The sequence below is a fragment of the Numenius arquata genome, chromosome 9, assembly GCF_964106895.1.
Source record: "Numenius arquata chromosome 9, bNumArq3.hap1.1, whole genome shotgun sequence".
Lineage (NCBI taxonomy): Eukaryota > Metazoa > Chordata > Aves > Charadriiformes > Scolopacidae > Numenius > Numenius arquata.
In genome coordinates this window covers 10,850,699-10,868,621 of record NC_133584.1, presented here as the reverse complement: position 1 = coordinate 10,868,621, position 17,923 = coordinate 10,850,699, and the positions used below count along the sequence as shown (strand labels likewise).

The following is a 17,923-nucleotide window of genomic DNA, read 5'->3' as shown; positions in this document are numbered from 1 at the left end:
CCTTCACTACATGTTCTGCAAAAGCAGGAGGGAGAAAAGGGGCTACGTGGGCTAAAGATACCCCAGAAGCGAACCATTTTCAGAAGTGTTTGTAACGGCTGCCCGCAGAGCACACCGAGTACGCACAATTTACGGACTTCTAAAGAAAATACCTGTATTTAGATACAAAACCGCCGTTGTTTTTGCACCCAGGAGACGGAAAGCCCCAGCGTCCGGCGGCTGCTCCGGCCCCGCCCGCACCGCGGCGGGGGCCGGGCCCGAGGGCGGCCCTGGCCGGGAGGCGGGCACGGCGGGGGGCGGCCGGCGCTGTGCTGCCGTGCGGGGAGCATGGTGCGGCTTTACAACCTGCACCCCTTCGGGTCCCAGCGAGTGGTGCCCTGCGAGCGGGAACCGGCCCGCTTCTGCTGCGGCCGCGATGTCCTCTTCGTGGCCGGCACGGCGGCCAGCTGCCGGGTGGAGGCCTTCGCGCTGGGCGACCAGGGCCGCTGCGAGCCCCTGGGCTCCTTCGCCACGCTGGGCCCCGTGCTGCGCATGGCCCACAGCCAGGCAGGTCGGTGCCGCTCGGCTGGGGCGCCCGGGGAGCGAACGGCTGGGCTGAGGGGAGAGGCGGGCGGGCCCCGCCGGGGCCGGCGGCGGGCCCAGCGCGGGCGCTGAGGCCGCCTTCGGGCCTGTCCCGGGCCGCGGTGGGGCCGGCGCTGGGAGCCGTGCGGGCGCTGGAGGTGGCCGGGCCGGTGCGGGGTGCCCGGGCAGCGCGGGCCGGTGGGAGCCTGAGCTCCTTCCCTCGCTGTCTGCGGGGCGGGCGGTCGGTCCAGCCGGCCCCACGGCTCCTGGCGGGTCCGTGACTTCCCCCGGGCTTCAGAAAAGAAAACATTTTCTCGTTAATGTGCGTTCGCGGGGAGGGAAATCCTGTCTGCAGTCCCAGCTCCTGCAGAGGATTCCCTTAGGAGTTAGGCTCGACCTAGATTTACAAGTCCTTTTTTTTTAATGGTACGTGGAGTGTGTTTCACCCAGCAAATAAACGTGAGCTTTGGATTTAATTAGAGAAAAACTGGTGAAAAGTGGTTTTGGAATCTTCTGTAAAAGTTGAGAATTTAGGATGTTCTTTGTAATGTGCTACAGCAGATAAAGAAAGAGCTCACGAACTGTGTCATCTAGTCTTTTAATGTCTTACCAGTACTGCTGCTTTCTTTTAAGGGGACTATCTGGTGACAATTGAAGAAAAGAGCAAAGCCACTTTCCTAAGAGCGTATGTGAACTGGCGATGCATGTCTGCGGGGAGTTCCCGTGTTTGTGTTCGGATGGTTGGTCACAAGATGGAAGAGTCATACAGCGAAACCTTAAAAGAACAGATGTCGATTGTGGAAATGCCACTTTCAGATCCTCCCCTCTGCGTTTCATGTTGTCCTGTAAGTGGAGATCTTCTTGTGGGCTGCAAAAATAAACTAGTCATGTTCTGTTTGAAATATCTGGTCATAAATCAGAATTTGACTGTGCTAGACTTCGAACGCTCCTTAATTTTGCACATTGATAACCTCATTCCTGCTGAAGTTGCATTTTGTGCCAGACATATAGCTGTAACAACGGAGCTGGATGTTCTGATCCTGAAACTGGAACTGGTCCAGCAAAGTGCAGACAGGACAGAGCAGTGTGCACATAGCGTTAGCACCCTAGAAAAGCCTGTGGATGGAGGTAAGTACAGATATTAAATTAATTTTTTTTATTTCCAAGAATCTGCAAACTGATTCCTGGTATTCTCAAAGTAGGCTCAGACAGGTTAATTGCCCTTCAGGAAATATTTCCAGATCATCTTAGAACTGTCAGCTGAATATTCTAGTGCATGGAAAGTTGTACCACCTGCAGTTGGAGGTAACACTTAAAGACACCATTATTCTGCAGACCCTTTCAGGATAGCGCAGCCTCTACAGACATAGAGTTACATCCCTGTTCCAGGGTGCCACCATGGGCCAAATCAAAGTGGTAGTAGTTCAGCGTGCTGTGTTCGGAAAAATTAGTCCATCAGTGTCACTGCCCAAATAGCTTTGTCTTTTCTAAGGGACCGGTGGGAGGCCAAATGGAAGAAACATCTCATGAACCTTGAAATGGACCATGCATACTGGCTTACGCATTTAAGAATGCTTCTGTGGTGATGCATATGCACTTTTCTGACTGTTAGTAGGCTCAGAACCTGCATTAACAAGGCGTCAGCAAATTCTCCCTTTTCAGTCCTCTGTCTTATTCAGAGGCTTGCTCTAGCATCCTAGAAATCCCAGAAGTAGATTCACTCAGTAAGTCTCATTCTCGTGTATTGCAAAAAATCAATCCGTATGTAATGAATCCTCACCTTTCCGAAAGGTATCAGATGAACACGAACAAAACTTAGGAAAATCCTTCATTTATAATTGAAGAAACTTAAAACAGAAAAGGATGGTCTTTTAGGAATGGAAACTGTACCTATAAAAAATTTAAAGGTAAATAAAACTAGTGAGATAGGGAAAATATAAACTGGAATGTTCTTCGTTGAGTGAAGATGGTTCTTAACTCAGATAATGGCATCCTGCCTCTAGTTGTTCTTATTACTAAAAACCAAACAGAAAAGTTCAAATTACTTCCTGAACGCTGTTAGGATTTGCTTTCCAGAACTTAAGTGAGTTTAAGATAACTTTCTTTCATATCTGCCTTTTCCTTCTTAAAACCTCTCCAACAAAATTTTTTTCCATTTTTTTGATGGCCAGCCATTTGCAGCACAGATTGCCTTGGACTTGCCTTATGATGAACACTTTACCTGTTCTTTCAGAAATCTTGACTCTCAGGCATTCAGACTGTTGAGGCTTAAATGAAGGATTGTTCTCATCTTCTGGCGTAGCTGTTTTCAAAATCTCGTGGTTTGAGGAAGCCAACACTAGCTGGGGAGCTGTGGTTGGAGTATTTGGTTGATATTGTGTCATGTAATTTTCTTACTGCCAAATGGAATGGCATGGACAATTAATGTAGCATTTTCATTGTTAAGGTGTAAAAGACGAAGGCCCTTCAACACTTACTTCACAGCTTGAATTAGATGAGTTTATCATATGCCAGAAGCCAGTGGAGCTGCTTGGGGAAGAAAGTAAGCTGTGTGAGATACCTGTCACACTGGAATCCACGGAGTTACCTACAGAAGACACAAAGCGCTTCCAAGTGCGGTATCTGCTTTTCAGGTATTACAAATGTATTTTCCTTTTTATGGGTTAATTTACTACAAGAAACCAAAATGAGCTGTGGTTCCCATGCTGTTGAAAGAAAAATCCTGATATTTTGACTTCTGGGGTTTTTATAAGCTCGTCATTTCTCACTGAGATCCCATGTTGTTCTTCTGGCATTTTTTTTTCTAGATGTTTTACACCCGACCAGTCGCCTTTTGGGTTTTGTGAAGAGACAAAGCTGCACTCTGTTCAACTGCTTCCTGTGTTCCGGACAGGTATATGGATATGTGTGGATGCGTTATGGCCTGTGTCATGGGAGACCTGGGAAAGGAAGAGGCTTCTTTGGATATTGTGTTTTGTATGCTGTTTCTGTTACCGTTTTTAAATTAAGATCTCGCCTTCCTTTTCAATGATTTAAAGTGATCTTCTGTTAACAAAAAAAGTCTTTTAAGTTTCTCCAAGTTCTGCATAGACCTTGAACTAAAATATCAGTTCACCACAGCAAAAGAAGACTAAATCCACTTTTATCAGTTCTCTGCTGATCTGTGTTCATCACAAAACAGTCACTCTTTACATTGCATTCATAAAATTATCCTCAGATACTAGGCTGCCTCTCATTAGCCAACACTGGAGATCTTAATAATCATTAAGATACAGGCTACCTTTCTGCCGGGCTTTAGTTAAAACTGCAAAGGATGAAGGCAGATTTTAGGGGCTCAGTAACACACACTAGCTCGAGCCCCAGCAGACCCATGGAAAAACTGAATGCTGGATGCTATCAGTCAGCTTTCCTGCCTGCTCACCCACTTTGTGGTTGTTGTCTGTCTGCTAAGTAGCAAAGCCTCATTTAAGTTGCAGCTGACTCGAGAATGAGCTACTTGTTTTTTAACTCCAGCTGCCTTATGTTCTCTTGGGATCTACAGTCTTTGATAAGGGGGTCTGTAGAAACGGAACACAGCCTTTACATGCCAAAGTGGCTTCATAGGTAAATTCTGTCATTCCCACCCTTTCTTTCCCTTAAGCGAGGACCTGTATCTTGGTGCACTGCAGCCCTGGATGAGTGTTCATCCCAGTTCACAAGTAGTTGTCTAAGACCGGGCTGATCATTCAATCCATGGGTGCTTAGTTGTGATGAATCTGCCAGGGCTCTCGGATGCTGTTACATCTATAGAATTTCTTCACATGGTGGTATATCTGCACTTTTGTTAAAAATGCCTCCAAATGCCAGATAGCATGCCATACAAATCTTTGACCTGTACACTGATCTTCATATAGTTCTTTTCCTCTTCACTAGCTACTAACAAAACCAGTCTGCAACTGGGGCGGGTTTGTTAGTATCTTTTAGGCATTGGGCTTGCAAAGGAATTGCCAGGTTTTGATTTATGAGGTGTGTAAAATGCCTTTCTTATTGTTACATCTAGGAGGTTCTGTGGTGGCCCATGAGGAAACTGAGAATGAGAGAGAACTACTGAGTCTGTTTTGCTTTTTCTCTTTACCTCACATTGGATATCTCTACTCTGTTGGGAAGTTAGTAGAACTGATTTCTACTTACCAATATTCGGAGAAGTCAGAGCAAGCAGTCCTCACTCCACAGTTCCTGCACGTCATTACAAGGTACCGCGTTTATGATTTTGCTGATAGTATTACTACATTCCTCTATACTGCTGCCTTTTTTTTTTCTTTTTTTTTTTTTTTTCTTTTCTTCCCTCTGATGTGTCCTTCATAGCCTCCTGGAACTCTCTGGGTAGGCTCATGTCATGGTGCAGCACACCCTCCTGCCTAGGCTTCAAGACCCATTTCTAGGAAGGAAAAAGATCAGTTCTCTGTGGTCTTGGCTACTTGATTTTTGCAAGTGTTCATTTTTTTACTTCATTGTTGTGGTTTCTTCTTTCCCTCTAGTGAGAAACTGCAGTGTTTCACAGTGCGGTGCAGCGCAGCAGCAGCTCGGGATGAGGATCCATATATTGATACGACTGTGAAGGTGCACCTCTTGTTATCTAGCTAAAAGAATGGGGGTAGTTTTATGGCACTTAGTTTCCTTGTGTTTCCTCCTGAAATCCTCCTGATTTCTATTGGAGAAACCAATAAAATAACATTCAAAATTAATATTTTACTTCCATCTATAGCATATTGTATTTTAATGGTCTCAATGAAACAATCTAGTATTGCCATTTAAGATTCTAGACCATTAGTAGAAAATGTTTTCAAAAACATCAAAAAACTGTAAAATCACTTACACTTTTTAAACTAAATTGCGTGCTTTCCTGTATAAATCTGAATGAAGGGTGCAGAGTTTTCCCTATTGCAGCTGATGATGATTCTCTCTCTCAGGTGTCCTTGAGAAACCAGTTTTTGTAAGAGGAGTGTAGGCGCTCGAACAAGTCTGCTACCAGATACTCAGTGCGTGTTTTTTAGGAGGAGGGCTTTTGATCCCTGGAGGTCTAGACTTTTCCGCTTCCTTAAATTGCTTATCAGTAAAAATCTATTGAATTGTAAAGATTAGGATATACGTTAATAAAAATACCAGGAAAGATAGACTGAAGCGTATTTTAAGTTAGCATTTAAGGATTTCTTTTGGGCATGTAGACAGCAGACATAAAGAAACCATGGGACAGTAGAAGTAGTATAAAATTTTCAAGAGCTGAACACGTATTCTCTGCTCTCCATAGAGGTATTGAGATAAAGAATATAAACACACAACATGATCTGTCCTGTCCCTTCTCCAGTCTCGGCTTTCTGTGTTTTCACGGTGTGTTACATCCAGTCCATCCCAGTTCCTCCAGCCAGGCAACAGGCTGCCTTCCGCCTCAGCAGGAAGTTTGAGGAGGTGTGCTTATAACGACAGGCTGCAGTCCCTCGTGGACGTCCATACTGCAGCTTGCTCTCCACAGGCTGCAGACCCACTCTGGCCCGGGGCCTCCATGGGCTGCGGTCCTTCAGGGTGTCCCTGCCCTGGGATGGGTCACCCATAGGCCACATTCCCTCTGGGGCATCCTTGCCCTGGTGTGGGTTGCCCACAGGCTACGTTCCCTCAGGGGTGTTCCTGCCCCAGTGTGGAGTTTGAAGTGTGATGCTGATGCTGCTTATTATTATTTGTTATTATTATTATTATTTTTCCTGCTGTTTTTTTGCACCAGTTTCAGAGCTGGCTGGTTGTGGTTCTGGCTAGCCCAGGGCAGTTCAGGGCCCCCTGGTCGCCACTGCAGCCCTCTGCCTCTTTACTAGAAATTCTGAGGTTTCTTCAAAAAGCTGGGTACGCACATGATGCTGTGGTGCCTTGCTTCACTGTGTGTTTTAATTTGTTAATATTGTATTTTATCTCCTTAAAACTGTCTTTAGAATATTTCTGGGCAAATGAGGTTGCATTTTTCCATTTTCAGTCCAGTATAGACAGACATTATGGTAAGTTTTAACTGGAAGGGGCTTATTGAACATATCAGGGATGTAATACTGGGTATGTTAGTCAAGCAAATATAATACTTCTATGTATGATTGCCTTTATAAGCAACTTAAATCAAGACTTTTAACCATGTCAGGCAATGTTTTACAACTTGGCCAAGTTCAAACTATTTGGGATTAAGTTTTCAATGTTAGGCATCTCCCTCAGGCTCAGTTATTTTGAAACACAGCTAAAACTGTGCAGTTGCTTTGAAGAGTGAAACAATTTTCTTATTTTTTTTTTTACCCTTTGTTAAATGATTTATGTCATAGTTTTCCAAGTGTTTTTATTCTTGTTAAAGTGAAGCACTCAAAGTTAGGAAAGCCAGTGAATGTTTTTAGTGCCAGGTCATTGGACAAAGGTTACCTTTTTTCATTTTTTTGTTTGTTTGTTTGTTTTGTTTTTTTTTAATTTAAAGACTGTACATACTAACTGAAATTGCAAAAAAAAATTACTTTCCTTTGTAGGCTTGTCCGCCTGTCACACTGGATGTCTGCACATTAAGAATGGAGCTTTTTATAGGACCAAGAGCTATCTGCCATTTCAAAAACCATATAATTCTTTTGACTAAGGCGGACACAGAAGATATCACTGAAAGAAGAAAGCCTACAAGAAGGATGCTGTAAGGATTTGTGTCTTTTGGGGAGATGGTATTTATATCTCTGCGTACAGTGCTGAATTTGTGGGTGTTGGAGTTACAGAGAGGTTCCTCTGTGGAAAAACTGTTTGGAAATAATTCCCTAGTTAGTGCATGAGAATAGAAATCAATTTTTTTTTATTTTTTTTTTTCCAAGTCTGCTGTATTAACTGACATAGAAGAAATGAAGGTAGGGTCACAAATGCTTGAAATCAACAAAGTAAGTTACTCAAGATTCTAAAAAACTTAACTTTCGTAAGTAATGTTAAAATAACATTACTAAGAACATACTTGCTACTGAGAAGGAAAAATCTTTATCTTTAGAAACAAAAATATGTGGGAGTATTGAAGTTACAGGCTAACAAAATGTGTTGTAGCACAAAATGAGAATATCTTACATTTGGCTAAGGGTTCTTTCCAAGAAAAGTTACAAATATCACTATAGTAACCCATGGCAAAAGAAGGATCAGACTTTGACCCAAGATACTCTTGTACATGTATGTAGCCACAGGCATTTGTGACTTTTTATATATTTTCATGAGAACTGCTATTCCCATTCTTTTTTTGAGGGCTTTTTGTAAGACAGCTAAACAGCTGTTCTAAAACAGCTATTCAGAAATCATGTTTATTAAAGTCAGTTCAAGTTCATTAACGAAAGTGGGACAGTTATAGCTGAATTGAAGAGTTATTTTCTTAAAGCCTAGAACAGACATTACTCAGGAGAAGATGAGGACAAGCCCATCAAGGAGAATGGTAATTCAAAATAACTGTAGTTTTCTGTGTAGAAAGCACAGTTTCTTCTGCTAGTTCTGTTGTTTCAAAGATTATTGTTGGCATTTGAGGAAGATATGTTCTTTACAGAAGGCAAAAAGCTTAAGTTCAACACATACTAGTCTATATAACACCGTCATTTGAAAATAAAGATGTAAATAACCAAAACCCAAAATAACAGAAGAAAAAGAGTTTGTGTTTTCCTACAGTGTTTTGACCCTAGGGCCTTACTTTACACATAACAATGTGTTAGAGTAAAAGCATTCAAATATTTTTTTATGCCATGCCTTGGCAAACACTTTAATAGAGCTGCAGGGGCAAACATGCAGTAAGTCCTTACAGAAAGTAGGTAAACATCTTAGCTAATTTGCATTACTTAACTTTGTGTAAGCATCTGATACTACCTGGTGTTAAGCCTGGGAGAAGATGTAGTGGATAGTTTTGATTCTGTTCCTGGTGTATGAAGATGCTTATCCCCATTTTGTTATTAGCCATTATGACTTGAATTCACAGCTTAACTCTCAAGCATTTACTAGCCTGCAAACATACTTATTTATGCATTTAAATTATCAAGTGAGTGGGGTTTTCTAGCTGCATTATGTTTATTTGGACACTGACAACTCAACTCTTCTCTTTCTCTCTAGTTCCAGAAAGGCTGACAGCATCAAATCCAGAACAAATTCTGAGTCAGAGCCTGGTTGGAATTTATATATTATAAACACTGTTTCAACCATTCAGCTTTACAGAGAAATGGTATTGCCCAACTCCCGCTTTTGTTGTTTGGTGACTAAAAATAAGTACTGCTTGTTAATCTCTGATGCATGTCATTGCTGTATAGAACGTAATCTGTTTCTCATGAATAGCCCATAATTCTGTTTTGAATGGCTGCTGCCCTCATTAGAATTGTTCCTGGATATTCTTAATTTTTGCCAGCAACCTAAGAATATCCTGTGTCTGTTCTAGGTAGATTACAGTAGAACTTATGAAAATGTAAAAACTGAGAGTTGCATCCATCTTCTAAGTGAGGCTCACTTACTGGTCAGAGCAGCTATAATGGACCCTAGTTCCCTGAAATCAGATGAGGAAGAAGAACTTCTAACAGCATTCAGAGAAAGTTGTGCCTTCTTAGGAGACTGCTACAGCAGGTATGTTTTAGATGTCAAAGTGATACAGGTGGGCTTTTGTTTCCAGTAATGTAACCTTAAAATGAAATTCCATCATTCTTTGCTGTTTTACGTTAGTATTGCATGTATAATATAAATCTTTACGTTCTAGGAAAACGGCTTAATCTAGTCATCTCTGCAGTATCTGGTTGTCTTTGTTGTCATTGACCATACAGCATCACACTGAACATTAACTATGTATTTACAGATACTGATGTCTGCAACTTTGTTTGATGTATTATTTTAGCTCTTACAAACAGTGATGGCGAAAGTGTTGCCCTTAGTTGTTTTGTTCTTAGTTTCCTTCCTCTCTGTCGCCTTCAGGTTTGACACAAAGGATTACCACCTTGCTTTGCCGTACTACAGAATGTCAGGTTTATCCATGACTGAAGTTTTAAAGAGACTAGTTTCAGAAGGTGATGAAATACAGACATATGAGAGAGGACTTGTATTTTACTTAACTCACTCTCTTAATGAAGACTTAAATGAAGAACTAAGTAAGGTAGAAACAAGGATTTTTTCTTAATCTATTGATGTAGTTTTTATTTTAAGAACTGTGTATCAAATTTTAATTAAATTCCCTTTGAAAATGCTGAGCTGCCTGTTTAGTTTTGCAGTTGCTCTTTTTCACTTGTTTTTTATTTTCCCATTTTTCTTGACAAAATAGCAAGCAGCACCTGTGATTTTTCAAGCAGCATATTATGGGCTGGGCTATCATGATGCGTGTTGCTAATGATCTAGTTGCCGCTTGCAGACAGAGACAGAGGCACTTCTGTTTTAGGAAAGCTCTGCCTCAAATTTCTTTCATTTCCCATTTCTGTAACAAAACAAACTGTTTCTTTGAACACTGCCAGATTATACAGGTTGGTAAAACCAATTCACTGTGTTGGTGGATGTTCTTCTAGCGCCTCAGAATATGGGTTGAATCACTGCTGGTTAGAGATCCTTTACTTTTACCAGGAGGGAGGAGAGTGGCAGGAAAGGCACTGTGATTTGATAGCTAAGCTGTACTTGTCTCTTTTTATAAAAAAAACCAAAGCAAACTCCCTCCAAACCCACAATACTTTCATATGCCATAGAAGACTGTATATCTGGAAAGGTCTAAACTGTCAAATGGCTTTTATTTTAATAGGAATCAGCAAATAAAGTTCTCCAGATATTCTGTGTTGCTGACCCTGTGCAGCTGCCGCACATCCTCTGCAGCCCCTGCATGACAAATGTATGTCCTTTGACAGCTGTGAAGTATCTTCAGAAAGTAGAAAAGATGATGCCATCAGTGGTCCTGACACTTACTAAGGCTTTCATGGCTCTGAAAATGGGAGACCTGACGATGTACGAACATGAGATGGACTCCTATAAGGAGGTAAAGTGCTCTGAAAGCATGAGCTATTCACGCTTTGCAAAGCCCAAGTCAGTAGGTTTGGCTTGTAGTTGTATCCTACAGTAAAACAGACTTTCAGTCACTCCCCTTGCCCCTGATGTGCGGTACAGGCTCCACTGAGTGTCAGCAACGACAGCAGAATCGAGGGCTGGCATATGCTGAGTCTGTCCTGTTTACTCTGCAGGGAGGGTAGTCTTAGTTTGGCAAAGCTTTACCAAATAAGCAAAAGTTTTGAAGCTGTTAATTCCTGATAAATTAAATGCTCTTTACTGGGGTGTAATAAGCTCTGCATGCAGAGCCAGTGCTCTTCAGCAGCATGGCAGGGTTGTATAGCAGCATTTTTACACCCCTCCACCTGTAATTAATATGTGATATGCCTGTGAAAACACCATCTGTGTGTAAACAGCCCTTATAAAGTCGCTCTTGGAGCGGAATGTCCATGGTACACACCAACTAAAGTTTCTGTATACAATTTCCCATTGTTCTTATGTGGAGCCAAAGCACTTAACCTCTATTAAGATCAGATCAGAAGCTACTTCAGTGCTATCAAAGCAGGAATTCCGCATCAATGAGGGAAAAATGTTCAAAGGTGACAGAGCTTGAAGTACAGACTCTTCCTGAGAGTGAGATATTGGAGGTCTAAAAACTTCTAAAATAAACAGCTGTTGCAAAGGCAGATACCGTGCTTTGGTTGGAGAAGTCCTGGAGAGCTTTCAAAGTTAGCGGTTTTTGAATTGCAAGGTGGGAGCTGTGGAGAGCTGCATCAACAATGATATTCAGCAGCATCTGCTTTCTAACTCCAGATTTCACCAGCATGTTCCTTGCAGTGTTCAGGCAAACGGCCTGTTGCCGCTCTGGCACGCGGGTTGGAGCTCGGTCTCTGGAGAGCTGGTCTGTAAATTGTAGAAAGGGTTTATTTCCTTGCCCTGACTTTCCTTCATTTCATCTGTCTAAGCTTCACTGCTTGAGGAAATACCGAGTTTGCTGTGTAGAATCATATGTGGATTGAATTCTTTCCCTGATTTCTGACTGTGTTTGTAGACTATACTGGCTTGTGGCTTCATTGGGCAACCAAAACTCTTGAGACAGCGTAAGGAAGGAATGGTTATTCCAACGGAGTTTGCTGTTTACCTGAAGGAGATGCAGCCTGGTTTACTGGTGGCTGCCACTGTGGCTTTACACGAGAACAGTAAAATTGAACTGGAAGAAGCAGATACCTTTTTCAAGGTTGGCCTGTGATCATTTTTTGCTTCTGTTTTTCTCGTAGTGATGTTGTTACGGGTAAGCAAAACAGCCTCAGTTGCTCCTTCACTCACATGTCAGCATTTCTTCAGAAAGAGGGAGATGAGGGTTGGATATATTCCAGTTACAGTAGATGACTACAGAGTCAGAATCCGGACCTTCTGAAAGAAATACTGGTTAAATCAAGGAAAAAAAAAAAAAAAGCATTAAGTTCTTTGTTTTGACATTGTCGTTTGAATGGAGAAGGCCCTGATCTCAGGGATCTTTCAATGGCTTCCTAGTAATTGAGCTTCCTGAGACTACTGAAATTTAACAGAATTTAGATAAATCACTTCCTTAAGCTCCTGTTGAAGAAGTCATTAGGATTGAAACATACTTCTGTACTTTGAAAGACCTGCATCAGAAATACCAACTCATGAAACTCAAATTAGAACAAGCGTTATTGTTTAAAGCCAGTTGGAAACCAAGTAAAAGTCTTTTTTGCTGGCACACCAGACCTTAAAGCATCTCCCGTGTGGGTCCTACCATTATACCCAGCTGAGCTACACAGCATCTCTTACCGTGGCCTTTAGATTCTTCCTTTGAAGACAGCTGCTTGGCTATTGGTATATATAAAATCCTCCAAATTAGCAGTCTGTAAATACTTGCTGACAATGCTGATGTTTCTGGCAGCGGAGTAAATCTTGAAGAAGAAATCAGTCACTTAGAATTTATTGCCTTAAAATAATTCCTTAAACTTCTTACTTTGCCTAGTGCTGTATCATGTAGAATCACTTCTATTAGAAATACATCAAGACAAAAAAGGAGCCAAAATTCTGCTTCTAGTAAAAGTGAAGAACTGTTCCTCTTGTCTCTTCTGACTTCTGCTACTAACAATTACCATCGTCTGTGCTAACTTGCTGTCCTCTAATGGTTTTGTCCTTAGATGTTGTGTAGTGACAGCGAAAACACTGTTCCTCAGCTCTTGGTGGATTTCTGGGAAGCTCTTCTTGTAGTGTGCTCTCAGGAAGAAATACTTCAGGAGCTTTTATTGAGGCTTACTTCTCAGTACGTTTGGAGAATATCAAAGCAGGAACTTCCTGAGACCAAACCATTGAAAACAACAGAGGATCTGGTAAGTACCATTCAGAGGAAGTTTTGTGACTGCATTGTCCCTCCAAAATCTATCCAAATACTATCCTTAGTAAGATAAACTGTCCAGAATTAACACTTTATTGCTGGCTCTGGGGACTCACTCATACTCTTTGGGGACAATTGCAAATACGCTTCCAACAGGAATCTCAGCTCTGGACAGAAATAGGGGCTAAAATGAGAGTTTGGTGGAGTGTTTGCAATTTTACAAAGCTGCCTAAATGAGAAAAATGTGTGAATGATGAATTTTAAATCATTCTGAATGGAAAATCTGAAATACAGAATTAAATAGAAGTTTCTAGTTTATTTGTTACTGAATTGGGTAAATCAGAAGAAAGAGTAGCTTCTCTAAAAAGAGTAGCTTTTCATTCTAAATGATGCTGTTTGAGAGTAAAAGTTTCTTTACTTATGGTGGGTTTCACATAGAACTGTCACTAATAGAAAAACTTCTTTTATTGCAACTTGATTCTTTCTTGTATAGATAAACTCCTGCAGTCATTTTGCGTTGATTTTCCCCTGGGTAACTTCCATAATGTCAGCAAGCTCTCCATCTGATAAAGGTTACCATGAAGATATCTCAAAACTACAGGTATGGAACCCTTAAATCTTACTCTTTACAGCTTAGATCCTTTCTGCAAACGTTCATGTATGTATGAACAACTTCCTCTAGCAGACTCCACTCCTCTTTCTCCCCCAGGTTTTCCAAGTTGAACTAAAAGGCCAATTGAAATGATGGCATTAAAAAATACTGACAAGATATGTCAATAACAATATTTACATTTGCAGTCCACTCTAAACTTGCTTTCTCAGTTTTCAGTAATATTTATTAAAAGAAATGTTATTTCAAATTTATTCTGATAAATGAAGGCTTCCGTTCTAAGGTTATGGTTAGCATGTTTTTTGGCAAAGTTTGTCTTGGATCCCAACAATGCTTTTTCTTCTTGTCTTCAGTCTCTTTTATGTAGTCAGTCAACCGATATAACTTCAGTGCTGCCTGTCTTGGAGCCTCTGACGGAGTCTGGCAACGTTGGCCTCGCCATCCGTGTTCTCTGCAGTACCCGTCTAGGCAAGCATGAGGAAGCCATCGAGCGGCTTCTCGAAAGGTGTCCTGATGTAGCTGTATTGTACGCTCAGCACGAGCTGAAAGATGACAATCGGGTGAGCTACTTTCACGAAAGTTGTTCAGTTTTGTTGTTTTGGGGTTTGCTTTGGGGTTTTTTTTCCTAACTGAAACGCTACTGCGTACAGATTGACTCTGGATGGATCAAATAGCCCAGCTTTCAGACAAAGTAAATTGCTTAGTAAATAGCTTGCTTTGAACTTCTTGCTTGACACTTAAATTCCGTAACTCAGTCCCCACTAATTTTAATGGATCCCCCCCCCCAGTTTCTTCCTTGACTTCTTGTATTCACTCTAGTAAAGTGGAAGCATAGTCTTTTCAGATGGCACGGTGCCTCAGAAAAGCGACAGTAATATGTTCCTTTTTCCACTGTGAATGAAAAACTAGCTAGTTTCTCACTAATCCGTGTTCTAAATGGTTTGACGCTGTGGTGTAACATGAAATTTTAGTTGTAAGCTAACAGATAAGAGAACATGGTCCTTCAAATAAAGTCACAAAAGTATGTTCCTCCTGGGTTCTAGGGGCATCTTCTGACCTTATAGCATCAGAACAGTACTGGTGCACTAGTGGAAAAGATTATGTTCTTTATGTCCTATTTTCCCCTTACGCCTCTATACAGTTTTAATTTTGCAGCTGATTTTATTGCGGTGTTCCATGAGTAAAGGAGTTCACTTCCAATGCCCATCACAGCTCCTCAATTACTTGCACACAGTTTTGCTGGCCAGAGTCAGCAAAGGTGATCACCTGCCAGATGGACGTACTAGAACTCTGTTCAAAACCAGATTTGTGCTTTTTATTCAGATCTGAAAATAGTTTGACTGTTTGGACGTTAGAGTTGAATGTGAGATTGCAGCACTGAGTGTGCAATGTGCACACAGGTGGAAGAAAAGGGATGCCACGTTTAAAAAAGGAAAGAAATCTCTTCCTTTCTCTTGGTTCTTACCAACAAAATTATACACGTAACATAATTTACTACTACAGCTGTTGGAGGTAGACGCATTAGGTCAGGAGACAGAGCAGCGTTGTTATAGTAGTGCTATTCACCACTTTGCTTGGAGCTGTTTGGAGGGAAAAGCCTTAAGCTTCTGACTGCGTTACTCTTGTTAATTATGCGATTTTTTTTTTTTTTTTTCTTTTGTATACTTTTATCTGTAGAAGGCACTAGGGGGCACTGTGTAAAAATGTTCGAGTATGAAAAGATTGCACTGAAAATTGAAACTACAGTGGGCAAAACCACTGCATTTCAGGGCATTACATAAATCGAGTTCATCGTAACCTACCTGTATTTGTACACAGCTGAGCTTAGTTCAGTGTATTTTTAGCAGGTTCTTTCGTACTTTTAATTGCAGTCCTTGTTAATTTACACTTTTGTTGTGGGTTTTTGTGGATTAGGCTGTGTGGTGGAACAAGCTGCTTCCTGAGCTTTGCAAGAGAGCCAGACTGACTGGAAACGACTGCCCTGTTCTTATTTCATCTCTGAAAGGTAAATCAATCGATTGCAACTTAACTCCAGAAGCCTTTGTACATCATCTGACATTCTAATACTGCTCAGGCGAAGGAATACTGATGTGGTAATTCAGGAAAAAAAGGGGACCTTTTTCTACGGCTAAAGCTAATGCAGCCCAGCAGGCTTTCTAGTCGCTAGCACGGGATTCTGCAATGTACAGTCTGGTTGCTGGAGCATATAAAAATCATGGCATTCATTTTGTATTGAAAACAGGTAAATTGTGGGGATCATATAATAGTGGGAATTCCTAGATAAGTCAGGAATAGACATAATAAAAAGAAAACCAACCTTATTAAATAGAACCAATAGATAGTAATTGAAGGGTTTTTTAGGCTATAAATGACTATAAGGTTCTAAGCAATGACAGCTTAACAGGCTACTATTGATAATCCAGTGGGTGTTTAAGTGTGTATTGATGATTAAGTCATAGAGTTGAAAAAACCACAGTGTATTACTACTAGCAGTAGAGAAACCAACCCTGGAAGTTCGTCTAGCCCTATTAAAAGTTTGTAGGAAGTCCATAATATTGAGTGTATCTGAGGGGCCAGTGTGTTTGTTTTGACAGAATAAGAAGATTGAATAAAGCATACATATATATGTATTTTTAAAAACTGCCAATGTAATGCCTGAGGGTAGAAAAGCAGCATCACGGGGTTGCATTGTGCAGCACACTTGCCAGACTCTGTCATAAAGTTCCAGTTTCTAGTGCTAGCATTTTTTTTTCTTTTGAAACGTTGTTTTCATGCAGTAACTCTGCTCTTATCGCTTAAGAACATAATGTTAAAGAGCTTGGTCGGAGACACTGCTCGCAGAACACCCCATTTTACAGACGTGCTGAGTTATGGTACTAGTCTAGATTTCTAGCGCTTCCTTTGCATTTGATACAAAATGTGAAGTACTAGATCAGACTTCATAAACGTCAGTGCCGCAGGTAGACCCGAGTCAAGACAGAGGTATGGTTCTTATCTAAGACATAATTTCATTTTACTTTTGAGATTTCCTATGGTTGTATTTGCTCCTGAATGGGTATGTCTCAAATTTCATTACAGTTGCAATATTTAGATAATTTGATAACTGTAATTAGTAATTACGTTGCTAATGTTTTTTTTGGTTTTTTTGTTTCTTTGTTCTAAAATCAGAATACCTAAAAAATTTTTTTTTTTTTTTTTTTTTTCCCCCGGCTCTGAGCAGAAACTTTATCAGTTGTTGCAACAGAACTGGAACTAAGGGATTTCCTCAGTCTTCTACCAGAGGATGGAACCGCAGCATTTTTCCTGCCACATCTGCTTCAGTGCAGCCAGAGGAAGCTGCTGACCTAAACCAAGGAAAGCCTACTGTGCACTCAAATACAAAGAATGTGCTGGAATGAAAAAGTAAATGAAACAAACAGTAGAGCTACCTGTAAGGTACCGTGGGACTCCCCTCACGTAAATCGCCTTATTTCTCAGTTGGACTCTTATGACAACTGTGGAATGGCACCTACTGTCTGAGGCAAAGCATCTGTTTTGAGGCTAATACTGTTACACCCCCACAGAGCCAGCAGACCAGAACTGGCCGGTGGTTGGACTGGTAAAAGCACAAGCTCTTCAGCTCTTGGGGAGGGCCCCCTCAAGTTCTCAATGAGGGTGAACTTAGGGCCAAGACAGCTAAAAATGCAGACTGGAGAGAGCGATGGGGTGTGCAGTGTTCACTGAGAGTAAGGCAGGGAGCTGGTCTCGGTTGTGTGTTAGCTGGTTGGAACACTGACCTGGGGAGGAGTTTACGCTCCAGCATGTGCCTGACGGTAGGAGTGAGAGTGCCTTATGCTTCCAGGGGGCACTGGGCCCCGCTTACATCCCCTTGAATTCCAGCTGGCAAAACCAGTCAGCTGCTTTGTCGTCTTAATTACATACCTACGCAAGTGTTACACTGAAAATGTTTTCGTTTAGCAGTTCACAAAAAAGGGCCATAAATCAAAGAGCAACGGAAGTGTTCCCAAGGGGAGTGGAAGATACAGACTTCTGCTTGCTTGCTCTTTTTTTTTTGTTTTCTTTCTTTTCCTGTTGCGCTCAGGCAGTAGACAAGTACTTGAAGTATCACTGGGTCACAAATCCAGCTGAAAACTCTGATTTCTTCTAGGGTTTTTTTTGGTAAGCATCTCAGGTACTTGTGCAGGTACGTGCTGATGTTTGTCTTTTGGGAGAAAATACCCTTCTGTTCCTTCAGCTGGAATTCGATCATAATAAACTGTCACAAAGCTTATGACCTTCTCATGAATGCAGTTTGGTTCTTTGAGAATCTACCACAAATAAAACAATGACTCCATGATACCATAACCATCTAAAGGCCTAATTAGCTGACATTGACTCTATCC

General features: G+C 41.4%; 1 protein-coding gene across 3 annotated transcripts; it reads left to right on the top strand.

Annotated features, from left to right (window-relative positions):
• The first annotated feature begins 298 nt into the window (after positions 1–298).
• HPS3 (HPS3 biogenesis of lysosomal organelles complex 2 subunit 1) lies at positions 299–17,817 on the top strand. Of its 3 annotated transcripts, none has more exons than XM_074153898.1 (17): positions 299–550; positions 1,195–1,689; positions 3,008–3,194; positions 3,369–3,454; positions 4,601–4,793; positions 5,079–5,160; positions 7,086–7,240; positions 8,671–8,779; positions 8,990–9,171; positions 9,514–9,691; positions 10,322–10,552; positions 11,612–11,797; positions 12,738–12,926; positions 13,425–13,532; positions 13,895–14,101; positions 15,456–15,546; positions 16,762–17,817. In XM_074153898.1, the coding sequence occupies exons 1-17, from the start codon at positions 328–330 to the stop codon at positions 16,887–16,889; spliced, it is 3,030 nt and encodes a 1,009-aa protein (XP_074009999.1). In that variant the 5' UTR covers positions 299–327; the 3' UTR covers positions 16,890–17,817. The 3 variants fall into 3 exon arrangements, with proteins under 3 accessions (XP_074009999.1, XP_074010000.1, XP_074010001.1); XM_074153899.1 differs by having other exon boundaries at positions 328–550; positions 3,023–3,194; positions 4,604–4,793; XM_074153900.1 differs by lacking the exon at positions 1,195–1,689 and having other exon boundaries at positions 328–550; positions 3,023–3,194; positions 4,604–4,793.
• The last annotated feature ends 106 nt before the right edge of the window (positions 17,818–17,923 follow it).

Excerpts from the sequence above, each read along its gene's own strand:
- HPS3 (XM_074153898.1), top strand. The coding sequence starts at position 328 with ATGGTGCGGCTTTACAACCTGCACCCCTTCGGGTCCCAGCGAGTGGTG. Across the intron at positions 1,690-3,007 it reads AGAAAAGCCTGTGGATGGAG|GTGTAAAAGACGAAGGCCCT; the intron begins GTAAGTACAGAT and ends TTCATTGTTAAG. Across the intron at positions 9,172-9,513 it reads TTAGGAGACTGCTACAGCAG|GTTTGACACAAAGGATTACC; the intron begins GTATGTTTTAGA and ends TGTCGCCTTCAG.